This window comes from Dufourea novaeangliae, unplaced genomic scaffold (genome assembly GCF_001272555.1).
Source record: "Dufourea novaeangliae isolate 0120121106 unplaced genomic scaffold, ASM127255v1 scaffold28, whole genome shotgun sequence".
Classification (NCBI taxonomy): domain Eukaryota; kingdom Metazoa; phylum Arthropoda; class Insecta; order Hymenoptera; family Halictidae; genus Dufourea; species Dufourea novaeangliae.
Genome location: NW_015373917.1, coordinates 1,214,897 through 1,230,733, shown reverse-complemented (window position 1 = coordinate 1,230,733; position 15,837 = coordinate 1,214,897). Strand labels below are relative to the sequence as shown.

General features: G+C 45.4%; 1 protein-coding gene across 1 annotated transcript in view; it reads left to right on the top strand.

Annotated features, from left to right (window-relative positions):
- The first annotated feature begins 12,448 nt into the window (after positions 1-12,448).
- The window catches only part of LOC107194321 (homeotic protein empty spiracles-like), a 27,804-nt gene continuing 24,415 nt past the window's right edge, over positions 12,449-15,837 (top strand). The window contains exon 1 of the mRNA XM_015583925.1: positions 12,449-13,337. Within this exon, the coding sequence (XP_015439411.1) occupies positions 12,449-13,337 (889 nt within the window). The remainder of the gene's footprint in view (positions 13,338-15,837) is intronic.

Below are 15,837 nucleotides of genomic sequence, written 5' to 3'. Positions count from 1 at the left end.
ATCCAGGATTCACTGTATAATGAATTCTAAAGAATCGTGAGTGTTAGAAGTGCATAAAATCCGCAATCTAGTCATCACTCTGTCTTAGAACCAGCAATTGTCGTAAAAAAAAAACGAAAAGGAAGGACCTATCTCTCGGTCATCTATAAAACACCGTGTGTGTACCTTCGCGAACGCAGCAAAACAATCGCGAGGCAAAAAAAAAAAATAAAGGAGAGGTCGAAAACTCTCTTGGGCTGTAATACGTCCGTGGCAATCGTCGAAACTTCGCGCCAGCTGTTATCCAACGAAACTATTAATTTATTCCGTTGCCAGGCCGGAGCTCTAAGTACGGTGTAAAACGCGCTCGGAGCTATAGGGATCGGTGGCGGCGTTGCAAGCGGCGATCAGCCGATCCGATACACATTGCTCGAGAAAGCTGGCCCGATGGAAAAGGGGTAGGGTTGGGAGGGCGGAGAGAAGGAGAACGCGCAGCCCCGGTAAACCGTGAAGGTGCGTTGTGTGGGTTGATTGCAGGGTGCTGGCACGGTGTTTGCTTTATAAATCGTGCCCAGGTTCAGGATGGGGATGGCTCCCGATTGATATCGTTCTGAAATTGGGTTATGATTTATCGGGATTTCGGGTCTCCGGCATGCACCGGCTTTGTTCCTCGCGATTGAATACCCTGTGCATCGCGGATGGTACCGACGAAGGACCTGCACCAGTCCCTTGTTCGAACCGTGGCGATAGACACCAAGCTAGAACCTCGATTGTTGTTGGAAAATAGAGCTAGAAGCACGTGTGGGTCAAGGGATGAGGAAGCAGCGACTGTTTCGAATCGGAAGCAATGGAAACTGCCGGTAGGACTTCGAGCGTTGCAAGAACACGAACCTGCTGGTGTCGCTTGTGAGTCAAACGAGTAGGAAGCTGAATATCGTCGTCTTTTTAAAAATTGATGAATCGGGTCTTTTCATCCCGTAGATATTCTCTTCGAGTTGGTTCGAGCATCATCAACTGTTACACGAAGGGACATAGACGCGAAGTAAACCAAGCATTTGCACCATTTTCGTCACGAAGACGTTAACGTCCGTATCGAGTACCTGGGTTGTCGACGGAATCGAACACGGGTCATCGTAACGGGCGTTCCGCCCCTCCTCTCCTCTCGATTCCGCGAGCGTCGACGCGACCCTGGTTTCCAACTACGATACTTAGGTAATAACCCGGTAATGACGGGCTCCGTTCGAACGGATTTACTTTTTTCTTCGGCTCGCGTGTACGCGGCGGACCGCGGAGGAGGAAGATGGGAGGGTGGGAGGAAGGAGGAGGTGGACGACGACGGGGCCTCCTCGCACAGAGCAAACACGCTAGCGTGGAAGATGATGATGACGATAATGATAATGATGATGACTATAATGATGATGACGATGATGAGGGTCTTCACGCAATCCACCGGACTACATACGATCGCTACATATTTATACAGATCGCTGGGAGCCGTTGAAAATTCCATCAACGCGATTATTACGCGGCCACGAACTCCAGGAGACCAGACAAGGGGGGGGGGGTGGCTAAAGTATTTCTTCCCAGAGGCCACGTTTAATCCCTCTGGATTAATTGAATTACAGCCCACGGCTAGGGTTCATCTATGTAGCTATCGTTTCCTTGCCAATTCTTAATACATACAAGGCTGTCTCTGTTAAGGAAAAGATCCCAACTGTCCGACTTTGATTTCAACAGGGTTTTATAAGATAATAGTACACAGGTTTCTAATGATATATGTGAAATATTAGACGTAGACAATTTGTAGTCCTTCCCTTGTGAATTGAAGTGTATACTAGCCGAAACGTTGACACTCGAAAGTTCATTCTTCTACATGTGTACAGTGACTGATTATTGAATTCTCCATGTCACCCTCTCCTGGTGTACTATTTTTTTTTTTATAGATACCTTGAGAAATTCTTCCTTCAGAAAATACCTGTCTTGAACTGTAGAATACATAGATAATAAAATACATATTCGATTAACGACACCTTCACCCGCATACGTATGTATATGTCGAATGAAAAAGGAATCGATCATGAAAAGTGTGTTATACAATAACGATTTTTCAATACGAAATTTCAGATTGGGGTTTTCGACGTCTTTATAGAGGATTTTACTCTGATACACCGTGTATATGAACAATAACATATCCGTCGGAGTGATTAATCGATTAATTTCCTCGATCTCTGGCGATATTTTGTCTTGTCGTAATGACCACGGATTCTCATCGATTTCGTAACCACTCCCGGATGTGATTGGTCGTTCTCTTCTGCGGTTACGAGCTGGCTATCTTTTCGTCTGATTTCTTTGGTAATTTTTGTCGGTTAACGGGGCAAAATCGAGCGACAGAACCTTCGAACATCCAGTCGTCGTTCAGGACACATTCGATTCGAGAGGATTTCCATCGTTCGTCTCTCCTCCAGTCCATTGGAGCGAACGTGTTATTACCGCGGAGCAATTAGTGTTCTCGTTGCGGGGAGGCAAGGCGATCCTTAATTGCAACCTAATTACTTTGTAATGCCGATCTATTAATCTCCGTGTAATATTACCATCGGATGCGTTTTAACCGGCCGAGCATGCTTCACGCGTGTAAACGGTTAACGAGCTGAATCGGTCGCGATCGAGGCAAGAGACGCTTGTTATGTTCTTCTGGATAGATGAGACGTTTTTTGCTCCAGGGAGAAACCGCGAATTGAATAGAGATTTTGTTGCTCGCAACGGGATCGATTCGTATAGATAAGAATCTTAATTGAACGGCGGATTCGCGTGGCCATTAAGCCGCTCCATATGAAATCGAATAGAGATTGCGTGAACTGCTACTTCTGAATCACGAGTGATTTTATCATGTTCGTTCTCAACCACGGTGATTCGTGATTTTTGGTGATCGTTTTTGATCGGTGGAGAACGTAACAACAGTTTTTTGCACGCATCATGTAACCTGTATATTTGTATATTAACGACATCAAAACAGAAATGCGAGTACACGAACTTGAAAATTTGTTCACGGAAGGCTGTCACATTTATTTCACCATATCACGCATCAACCTTAGAGTTTAGAGAGCCAAATATCGATGGAATATCCCGACGAACCGATCGACGATAGATTTCTCGGTGGATCGATCCAGAGTTTGCGAGAAACGTTGCACACATACGGGGTCCATGAATATCCATGGGGGCACATGGAGAGGAAATCGTGTGGCTGGCGGGCTCTGATGATAGGTAACCATGTGTAATGGAGTGCTAACTACCGGCCACCTCGCGAACCAGCATCATACACCTTCTTCTTCTTCTTCTTCTTCTTCTTCTTCTTCTTCTTCTTCTTCTTCTTCTTCTTCTTCCTCATCCATACGGTCAGCGGGGAAGAAACACACGAAGGGAGGAGGCGCACGGAACGCGAGGAGAAGGAGAGAGGAGGTGGCGAGAACTTGCCTGGAACACGGGGGAGAGACTGAGGACGATCCTTGGACACTGCGAGGAAAAAGGGAGGAAAGAGACGACGAGGTGGATCCTCGCGGTGGAAACGAGATGGCTGTACCTGTGGTGTGTGTGTGTGTGTGCGTGTGTGTGTGTACGCGGAGAACCGATCGGGCAATGCCTGGCCTCTTAGTTTCTCAAACAAGGGGGCGGTACCTTGCAGACCAGTGGCAGTCAACCGGGAGAACTATTTGCGAGAGACTTCTTACCCCATCGGTTGCTTCAGCTACAACGATATTCCTCTTTGTACCTTGAATTTTGTACAATTTTACACTCCATTTGATTCAGTCTTTCGGGAATTATGACGAATAATTGAACCAGTGATTGAATGACTTCCAAGACCCCCAAGACCAAGCAAGTCTAATCTAGGCCTGACGATGTCACGTGTTGGTTCATTACTAAATCCATATTCATTTTCCATATTCAGGAGTCACCAAATAGGGATTTCAATTGATCAACTGAGACAAAACTTTTTTTTTTATAATAAAAAAGTCTTCAATAAAAGGAATATTATGGCGAGAATAAAAGGACACACTGCCTCAAGAAGCGCAGACTAAAGTTGAGAGTATACGTTCCCCTGCAAAGGGGTTGACCCGACGCTAGGATCTGTACGGTCCGATCCAAACGGAATTAGGCGGCACGAAGATCTCGACACCAAGGATCTTGAAAAGTTACAAAAGAATTATTACCGAGATCTGTCCCGGGCGACCTTCCGTTGGATTTCTAACCGAACCTCCGTCCGAAGATCGGCAGGCTCTTCTCACGATCATCGGGTCGGCTCGACGCTTCCGCCTTCTCCGATCCGCCAGAATGCTCGTTGCAACCTTCTTCTTTTTCTTCTTTTCCTCCTCCCTGCACTTTATATCTGCTCTCTCGATCCATGGGATTTCACGGGCCCGGGGAGAAAAATCGAGTGCGAACACGGCCGATCAATTTGCCCTAAAGAGTCGTTAATTTTCGGTCGATGCACTCGCCTACTATCTTTCGTGCTTGTCGAAAATTATATTTCGCCCGTCGAGGAGGGCCCACGGGACGGGAGTGAGCCAGGAGGAGGTCTCGGGGCGCATAATAAGCCCGATCGGGGCCCCTTTAATGAGCCATAATGGGCCAGCAAGTATGCGTAATCGCCGGTGATGGCCTCGAACACGATTCCATTCCACGTTTTCCTCTCCGCCTTTATCCACCCCCCTACCCCTCTTCGCCACCCCATCCTGCATGCTCGTCATGGTCCCTACTCTTCTCTCCACGCGATGCTGTTTCGAACAGGTCTCCGCGTACTTACATTGTTTCGTGGCAAGGTAATGGCTCTGTGTCACCTAATTTCGAGTGATTACTTTTATGTACCCTGTTCGATACGATCCTCGCCATGATATTGGGCCTGATTACAGAACAGACCGGTAATAACACGCGCTCGGGCAACAATTTCGTCGTCAGCGATACGAGGTCTGACGAGTTTGTTGGCAACGTGGTCAGGAACGATTAAACAACGTGTTTGTTAGTGTGTGTGTGTGTGTGTGTGTCGTAAGGACGGGAAGGGAGGTCGATTAATAGGAGGGAGAACGGTCGTTCGATTATTGGTGAGTTTTAATTAATGTCAGTTTGGAGATTTTTTTGACAGTAACCGTATCACAGCGGTCAAAATTACTTGTTAGTACACTTTTATACCGGTAATTAAGATGTAAGATGATTAACAATATCGTATTTTCTGTGATTTTTTACAACTTTTATTGCGATATAGTTAAAAGTTATAGCGTCATGTTAATGGTGCGTTGCTCAAATCTTGTTCAATATAAAATTCGCGTTGTAGACACACAAGTTAACAAAAAGAGTTTTAGTAAAGATCGATAAATATATAATCTACTACATAGAAAATCATTAAGGTAAAATATACACGCTTAATCTAAACTCCCCACGTTAGTAATTTAGTCCATGAAAATGTAAATTTACGGTCCGTACAGTGAACGTCGAACGTTTTCTTGGTGTTCTCCGTCGAACTTTTCCCTACCTGTTTTTCGTATCGAAACACACGACTGGTACTTCGACGAATCAGTCGGCAGGATCGCGAAACTTAACGTCGTGTCGTCATGCACTCATTCAAACTTATTTACTCGTGGCAGGCCGAAACGGTGCCACGTTTATGTCTTGCCCCTTCTTCTCCTCGTGCTTTCGAGCTCGCGAATCAATTTAATCGAGCGTCGGTTGTTCCCAGAAAATCATAGGTGCCGCCGGCCGGTGATTTAAGATACGGAGACCGCGAATCGTCAGTGGCTCTCAGTCCTTTACGATTTTGCCCCCTCTCTCGCTTCTCTTCCCCAGAGATGGGCAAATTCATGATCTAGATAAACAGTTTTAAATGACGAATAAAAAATCTTTTCGACCCTCAGCTATTGTGACCTGTTACGGAACAAGATACGGAAACCGAAAGTTTCCAATTTTTTCTGAAATAGAATGTAAGTCCACGGTATTCATAAATAAAGGACGCTTCCGGTGAACTGAGAGATAGTGGTATCGAGCGGATCCTGGCTCCTCGAACCTAGGATATAAAAGCTTCGTACGGGGCAGCGAGGTTACACTGGCATTCAATTACCGTCCACTTAGAGCGGCCAAGTCCCCTAAGTACGTGCATTCACCTTGATCTTGCCATTCCTCGAGCTAATCACCCTTAATAATGAATATCGAACACGCGGGCTTGTAGGTGTTTGTTTGTTACCCGCAAGGTACCGACCGGGATCAATATCCTTTCCACGGGAGTAGTCTCTGGTCCTGCGCCATCAGCAGGGAATAATTATATAAAACAGACAATCGAGAAAGAACGTCCACGTGGATTCAGAGGAAAAATAATATTTGGCTTTCTAGAAGTCTGCACATGTAGTAACGCAATCATTAGTACACATTATGTACCTCTCATAAGCACGATGATACCTCGTGTAAAAATTATATGTTTTAGGCCATTTTTATGATTCCATAGTAGCATACGCGTTTTCCAACGAGCTTCATTATCCCCCAAACAATATTTATTTCAGACTTTTAGCAATTTTTTAATGCCTTGTAACATCGAAGGTACAGTCTAGTTATGGCACTTTTCGTCTTGAAAATTCACAAGAACAAAGTCCATAACTTTCACTGTCACATGAAAACGTGACTTTACTGTATATTCGATAAGTGTCCTAACACTCACGATCGGAAGTCTACCCATAGCAAGCAGGTTAAAAATGAATTTAAAAATTTTCCCGCGCTCTGGTCTTAAATATGTGGCGGACACGATATCGCGCCGACATTACCAACTTATTATAATTGTAACGTGTAATCGATACGTTGCCAGACGGGTCTAACAATGCCTGTGGCACGGCACAATGCAAGAAAATACGAGGCTGCCCGGCGGGGCGGGGTGTCGGGATCACAAAACCTTTCCCTCCCTTTTCACATCGGAGAACTGGCCGTTCCAACGGGACGAATAAATGGCCTGATTAAGCACGCCATTTTGCCTGTAATGTAATCTTTAAGCGTGCGTCGACTTCCTTCGTATCCATTGTGCCCCAGTACGCGGTGTCTCGTCGATCATTTCTAAGGATTAAGACCCGCGACGGCCGGCCCCGCCATTGTACGTACACGCTCGCTCGATTATTCATATTTCAGGGGCCTTGTTGCATTGCGGAAGAGAGCTCTCTCGTGATACATGCTGAAATCGTGCCACTTTTGTTAATCAGCTCGATTTTACGATCTGTTCGTTCCACGATCCGTTTTGTGGTTTGTATGAAACGATCGATAGGCTGGGAAGGTTTCTGCAAAATTCACGTTTCGGGGATGATAATATTAGAAAATACAGGAATTAACTCCTTGTTATTCGGTTATAATTACACTAAAACTCAATATTCTAAGAAGAATTAGAATTTCCCTATTCTCTTTCATTTTCTAACTGTATTAAATTTCTTCAAAATTCCCAGTATTCCGTTCGCACAGCAAATTTTCACGATTTTATGATCGATCCATTCTCATTCTGTTCGCACAAACAACTAACGTCGACAAATGTTTCTTTACAATTCTGCTCTTTTTTCTTTCTTCGCTTGCACGATCGAAGAAACGAAACGAAACGAAACGAAACGAAACGAAACGAAACGAATTATCGAAGCGGGAAATTCCAGATAACCGTTTCGTCTCCGTACTTTCGGTTAAATTCGAGCGGAAAGCAACTGGGAGAAAAACGTTCATTGTCGCGAAGGGTTTCAAACAATGACCGATACAATGGCCCGCGCGACGATCGCCGATTGTGTGCCGTGCCACTGTATGTATTTCTTCTTTCTACTTTTTTCCGCGGTAACAATGACGTTGTTAACGAGTCCACGAGCGATTTAATCCGAACGTAACGGATTCCCGTGTACCGTTTCCAAGCGGGAAAATATTATTTCGGTGGTATTCATCTTCACTGTCGACTTAGTATTCGATTTCTATTCTTTCCCAAACTGTTCTAACTAGATCAAATCTATCTAATAATTTAACCACATAGATCGAAGTTCCAATATTCATCTTCACAGTCGATTTAGTAATCGATTTCTCTTTTCTAAACGCGTGTAACTTACGACTTTTCGACTTTTCGTTTGTGAATACCTAGCCCGTTGCCACTTTTTTCTTTCCCTTTGTTCTCCCCCCATTTTTTTTCTCTCCACTTGAGAAGAAAGCGCGTACAACCCGTAAAAATCATCTCCGCGGGCGTTCTTCGGGGAGTTTCAATGGGGGCCCTCCGAAAGGGATTTACAGGTGTGACCGTTGGTACAGTACAGATGTAGCCCCCGGGGTCTCCGATGGGACACTCGAGCGCCGGTCTTGTACGGTGGTTTCCGGCATTTCGGATGCCACAAAGTGGATGTAAATTTTCTAAAGGAGACGTCCGACACGTATTATTTCGGCTCGTTTGTCGCGGTTAGAAGAGATCCCGATGGTTCTGAGCACATTAAATTTGAAACGTATTAAATTCGACGGGACCCTGAAATTTTTCGAGTTGTCGGTCACACACCCCCTTCTTTTTCTCTTTTCGGAAGTGTTATTAAGGTCTCGTTTCAAGCTTTTGCAGTCTGACGGACATTGTAGTGATCGAGTAAATTCTTTCGAGATTGGAGTGGAAGTTGCCAACGTTTCGTGAGTGATGTTAATTTATTGTTATATTCAAATCAGGCTTCGATAATATCTAGTACGAGCTTAAATTTTATTTTTACATATGCATGCATGTACTCTGCTTTTTTTTTTTCTATTCCCTTGTGTACCTATTGCTTCTCTTTTTTTCATCCATTTCTACGAACTTGAGAAGACATTACGATGGCAATGCCATTCTATACTTAGAAATTGTGTTATTTGCCAAAAAATAGCCACCTGGCTGTTAAATGTTCTCAAAGACTGTTTCAAGGTGTAAAGTAGCGATACTTTCATCGGTATAAACTAAGACGCAGAAACCAAACATATAAAAAACATGCAAGAATAAGAAGAAAAGGAAGTTCGGAAAATTCAAAAATAGAAGATACAAAATTGTTGGAAAAAACTGAAGAAAGCAAAGGTATCACGAATGAAACCAGTAAAACAGACAAACTTGAACAGGTACTTGGACTATTTAGCAACGTACGTACTCGGATGTAGGAGAAGAGGCGCACGAGGAGCTAAGGCGCGAGCAGAAGAGGAAAAAAGAAGGGAGGAAGGAGTCGCACGAACAGGAGTGGAAAGAAGAAAAGGAAAGGGGAACGATTGGAACGGGCGTGCTCGCTGCTTGCGCATTGGTGCACCTCTGTGTACGATGTGTGCAGAGTCGCCATGTTGAATATCCCCACTTCCGTTCCACGTGTCGTACACCTACACACGTGTTGGGGGGGAATGCGAGATACCGGTCGCAATATCGTGCACTTCGGTAGGGCGAGAAATCGCGCTTCAACGGCTCCGCCATGGGGGCTGGTTTGCTCTTATGGGGTTCCGTGCTGGGAGGAGGGGGGCAGCTTATTCACCCTAATACCACATAAGAACGGGGCACTTCTTTTGTCTTACCATAGATTCTAGAGAAAAACGATTTTTCATCGAATATTTCAGTCTTTTACGATCAAGATTACGTAGCTTGAAAAAAAAAATGTATTAAGTATATGTGTATGTGTGCAGTGTGTAAAAAAAAGTAAATACTTACATAGATGCACCTTTTAAAGATATGTTTGCATACAGTGACTTACGTGTTCGTTCATATATTTTTCAAATTGCAATTAAGTTGTATATTAATATTCATGCAATTTCGATTTATGTATCCTTGTGATTTTTACGTTTATCATGATTTCGGGATAAAGTTTTTTTTTCTTTTTCAAATAAGATTCCTAGTTTCATACGTATGTAATCTGGTGAGATAAACGTGACAGTCTTTTGGTGAAGTGAGTCACTGTAGATCCTTAGATCATGCAAAATTTTCCGTATTTATTCCATCTCAACTGGAACGAAATTGCAAATATGTACCTACGGTATTTTTTAACATTACAGATTATTTATTCCGTTCAATATGTTTATTATAATAGACCTAAGTGTGTAAACAGAGTTTTTATTAGCTGTAAATTCCCAGAATGATCGAAGCTTCTTTTGCTTATCATCTGGAAAGATCAACCAAGAGAATTTATATGTATAGAAACCCTATTTAGTATCGCGATCGTGGAATTGAAAATTAATCCGTATTCCCCCACCACCAATTAACAGTGACACCGAATTAATCAGAGATATTCGTAGATCCGATAAGACGCTAACGGGACAGTCTGCTTCTGCGCTGCTGAAAGTTAACAGTGCGATAAATTGCACGGTAACAAAGTGGATTGTAAAATAGTTCGGGTGGCTGATTGAAAAAGTGCGTCGATCAATTTCTGCGTGCGTTTGCTTCGACGAGGCCTGGCTACCGAGTGATTATCATTTGAACGCCGACTCGGAAAATGACGTGCAGATCACTGGAATTACAATGCATCTAACAGTCTAGAATTTCACGCTGCTACGACAGTCAAAAGAGCAGGATCGCTGTGAAAAAACGGCGATCGAACAGGCAATAATTTTACGCTGCAATTTCCAACGTCCAAGCTTGAAGAAAAGAAGATACACATCGGGGCCAATTCCGTGAACCACCTTTCCTACATCGAGTTTAACATTTTTCTCGATTTTCCAGCTGCAGGTTGGCATGTTACAGTTTCCTGGACTTTCTACCATTAGCTGGATCGTTCGGCAATTATGACGGTCAGGAACCGACGTGAAGAAAATTGCGGAAGGACTGTTGGGTCTCTTGTTTTTTTGCTCATAAAGATGCATTGAAGCTAAATGGATGCGTTTCTTGCCGTTAATTGGATAATAGAGGTCCAGTCATCGTTTATTTATCGAGTGGTGTATAGTTCTCTCAACATAAATTTACAAAAGCACTCGTTTTTAGAGCCGTTAGACGAGAATCTTCTCTTAACTCGCCAATAGCTTGTTAGAAATCATCAGCTTTCACCAAAGATCCATAAAAATGCAAACAAATACATCTCCTTCAGCCACTCAAACAAACGATCCTTGGGCCATGTATTCTTCAAAGAAAATCAGACTCGTGGAATATAATTGTATTTAACGTTCCTCGCATTCACGTCGGATCTCGGTCGCACAACGCCCCACTCACCAAGAAATACACAAAGTCACCTCGAGAGAGAGAGAACATCGTAGGGAACAGTTTTTCCTTGGTATATATATATTTCTCTCCTCCTACGTGGCGAGAGGAGGACGCCAGAAACGAAGACGGGATAATTTTGAGACGAAAGACGCTACCACGAAAGGAGCGACAGAGAGGGACAACGAGTTGATGGTAGGGGTGTAGAGGGTGGGATCGGCGGGGGTGGAGGTGTGGAGAGTCCAGACGTATTAATTAAACGACTCATTTTCATCGCACGACAAAAACGTGAGTTTAACGCCCATCGGCGACTAATGCGTTGCCCCTCTGCAGCTCCGCGACGCCACGAGGAGCTGTAGCAAGCGGGGCTCGAACGGACCGCAACGTTTGTACCACCCAGAGCCGTCCAATCGCGCGCGGCTCGGTGCACGCCTAGCGGTCGTCGTTCCTGTCCCGTGGTACCGCCCACAGTCGCTCGAATTGCCCCTACCACCGATCCGAACTGGTCTCGTCGGTGGGGATGGTTGCGGACTCGAGAGGGGCCCCCCCCCCCCACCACCGGCCAAGAGCGCCTCGTTTAGTCTGTAATTTGCTCAAACACTAGCAAGCTCTCGTGCCAGAAACATCCGTCAGAGCCGCGGAGCTCTGGGCTGCTGGAGTCTCTCGAGGTGTTATATACCGCGGCGCACCACTCTACCACCGTAGCCTTCAGGTTTAGGATCGATAGATCATTGGCGCACACCATCCCCCTATTGGAAAGCTCGTGTAATTAAGAAATCGGGGTATCGCGACCGGGAGTATGAGGCTCGATAGGAGAGCCTGGAGGAGGCCCAGTGAGTGTTGAACCCGAGTGCGTGATTCGAAGTGAGTGAACATATCTCCGATGCTTTTTGGGGGATCATCGTGGGGACTTGGGTGATCCTCGGGTGACAATTCGATGGTACTGTTCGAACGCGATGTGTGATCGTGGTGCTGCCGGGAACTGAGTGTGTGCGTGTGTGCGTGTGTTTAGGATCGAAGATTGTAATAACAGTGCTGCAACCTTGAACAAGTATACATGGTAGTTGTTCGGTAATCGTCGTTCCTTTACTAATCTCTGTTACAAGGCTGGATAGGTGGTTCGAGGTACACAGTGTACGAGGAGTAAAAATTAGTGAGTTGATACGTGAGTTTTTGTACCCTCTCACGGCGGGTGACAACTCGAGAAGGCGGTGTGGGGCAGTTATGAGTCGGACTTGATTCGAACCAGCGCACACCTGGAATCGATCATCCCGTCTGCCGTAGTGCGTCTGTCAGGCCCAAGCGTACGATAATCGTACGATGATGCCGCTCGCGCCGACGCCAATCGTTCCGGTGCCCTCGAAGCCGAAGATCGGCTTCAGCATCGATTCTATCGTGGGCGGTGGACAGGGCGGACACAGGGAGGATAGACTGGACCGACTGGAGCGGGTGGAGATCGACAGGGATGGCAGTCCTATGGACGTCGAGGGATCATCCTCGCCTAGGAGTCGTCGTGTCACCGCGAGATCGCCTGGAGCTCATTCGGAGGGTTCCGATCGGCCTGTGTCTCGGAGTTCCTCCGTGGAATCGTACCCTAACTCACGGAGGACACCTTCTCATGGGCTCCATCACCACCACGGGAATCACCATGGACATCATCATCACCTGTCCGCCGCGACGCACTTGGACTTTAGTCGAACGACGGTTCACAGTCACAGCGGCGGATCCACGCCTAATAACAGCCCTAGTCCTCCACATAGGATATCGCACGGCGACTCCCCAGTCGGTGCTCATCCTCAACCACCTCCAGGAGTCGTTCGACCCAGTCCGAACTATCTTGCACCACCCCCAGGCGCAGCAACCGCCGCTGCTGTCGCCGCGGAACAACTCAAGTCTCTCTACGGATTGCCTGGACATGGACCAACTGGCCCACAAAGTGGTCAGAACGAGTACCACACGCAACAATTGGCCCTGGCCGCGAATTTGGCCGCGGCGCAACACTTTCAAGCGGCGAATCTCGCGGTCGCCCTTCAGGCCCATCACGGAGCGTCCCCCCATGGACCTCCGCATGGACCTTATCCCCATGGAGGCGCACCAGGCGGTCCTCATCCACCGCCTCATCCTCATCAACCACCTAGAGACAGTTACCCGCTGTATCCGTGGCTGATGTCCAGGCACGGACGGATCTTCCCTCATCGGTTTCCAGGAGGTACGTACGCTATCAGTTTTTCTGCTTCCACGGGGAACCCCGCGGTTAGGATTTAGGGCGAGTAATCCCCATTGGGACGTTGAGCAAGTCGTTCGGGATGCTCACAGAGATCGTATCTCGGTATGGGGAAATAGGTTCTCTTTCGAGACTTGGGTTTTTCGGGAGGGACAGAGGGTATTGACGGGATTCGACAATGGGTAGCGTCTTTGTTTTAGGATCGGACGTACGAAACGGAGTTTGGCGAGCTTTGTTTGAAATACGAGAGCGGAGAATCATAAAGAATTGGTAGTTTATTGGTAGCATTGTAGAGTGTTTTCAAGTTGGTGGTGTAATATTCTGATGTCTTAGCTGTTCCTTTAGATCGTGTCAGGTGGCTTGAACCTTAATTATAGAATGTTTTCAAGTTTCGTATTGATCAGTTTTCAGAGAAATTGATGGAGAAGCTTCAATAATCTCGTAATGTACGCGATAATAACATCGTCGAATTAATACTGTTTGTATTATTCACACTAAGAAGTTGCCCCGTTTCTATTTCGTTCTTTATACATTTTCATCTTTCTCTTACATTCGCGCAATATCCTCTTCGATCCTGCGTTAATTTAAAGTGTCAGAAAACAGAAGATTTATGGACCTACACGCATGAATCGGAGAATCGATCCTTTTCGCAATCATTAATATCTTCTTGGGTCTCCACTCGTGAATTAAAGTAATCTACATAGTCTTTACAATCTTAATTACGTAACCGCGTCGATACTTCGTTATTTCTCGATGTTGACAAATGAATACGGATGAACAGAGCGCTTAAAACGTTTCGCAAACGTGAGAATACTTCGATCTATCGCTTAATTGTCGTGTCATAACCACACGGACATGTATACTTTTCTGCATGCGGTCAACACGTTGATCGATGCCTTTCACACGAAAGACCGTTCAATTCTTGAACATTGACATATCAGAATCAGGGGATCGCATATATTCAGAGTCTTGTTTCACCCAGCGAGCGAACGAATGCCACAAAATATTGAAAAGTGAGATTTTTTATTCATTTTGTCACCCCTTGGCGTCTAGTTACTGTCCTTTAGTTTAGAACTACATGGAAAAATTCCTACCTGTACTACATATGACTGTACCCGACAGTGACTCATAGATTTGTTCGTATACTTATATTCGAAAGATGTGACAAATTTGTGTATGAGATATTCGTGTTACGTTGTTATTTAATTCAGAAAATCAGTAGTCCAGTCGCAACTTTCTCTCGATAAAGATCGATTCTAAGGGTGGAACGAACCATAGTAGATTTTTCCCACCGCGTTGTCTAATAGTTCCTCGAACTCTCGATGAATTCGATCCGGAATCGGGTCTCGATAATTGTCCGCGCTAACGAGAACCTACGGAAAAAAGCGGATCGTACAACGCGACAGCGGTCAAAACATCGTACCGGACTCGGCGATCTTGGAGCAGGATCTGCTAGTGTAACTCGTCATTTCGAGTTAATAAACTCACGCGCGATCCCTTTTCCTCGGGGCTGACGCAGCGGGACCGGTTCCTCTCGTCGTCGACGAAAACGCCTGTCGATTCGATGGAAACGTCGCTTGAGATCGGTCCAAGAAAAAGTGGGCGAGGGGGGCGGGGGCAGGAAAAAGGGGGAACGCGACAATAATTACGTCTAACAGTTGGTAAATAACGGTGGGCCGAGCGTAGTAAATGATGGTTACGCAAAGATTTCGTAACCCCAGAACCACGGCGGTTTTGTAACTTGGTTGAACGAAGCAGGGGTCCTGCCCCCCTCTTCCTTATCGGCCACACGAGCCACTCGTAAGCGAAAAGACGACTACGGTCTCTTCATCTTCGGTCGCGTAATTGATTCATTCGTTTATCCCCGATAACGTCCAATTATGAATTATCCGGCGATACCGGCTATCGGTAATCCGTTGATAACGTTCCATCCAGTCATGGTACCCTGGCGAGTCTTCGTCTGTGTGGAGATTTGCTGGAAAATTCGGCGATCGTGCTTGAAGGGGGGATTTTTATGAAAGAATGTGATGCTTTAGCGTTGTAAAATTGTTTTTGTCGGTAAGAGGTGATCTTTTGCTGTTTTGATTCCTGATTGGGGAATTCTTAAGAGGAATATGTTAACACGTTGAATGCCGTGGGGATCATTAATTCATCGACATTAATTAACACTGGAACTACCAAACCCGTCGGAATGACGGATTGCAGATTTCTCATTTTACGATTACTAGAATTGTAAATATTCAATAAATTTGTCGAATCGTCGTTCAACTACATAACGCCGAGGTTCGACGAGAAAAATATATAGAAAAATCGCGGTGTCATTTCTTTTATCACCCGTGTTAATTAAATAACGTATTGATTTTCAATTATTCGGTACCAGTCGGTGGGTGTTCCGTCCGATGTTAAAAAACGTAGAAATGTCCCCTGGTTCGTAATTAATCTAATAACGAATCCTCCAAAATCATTCCATTGAACCGCAAGGGTC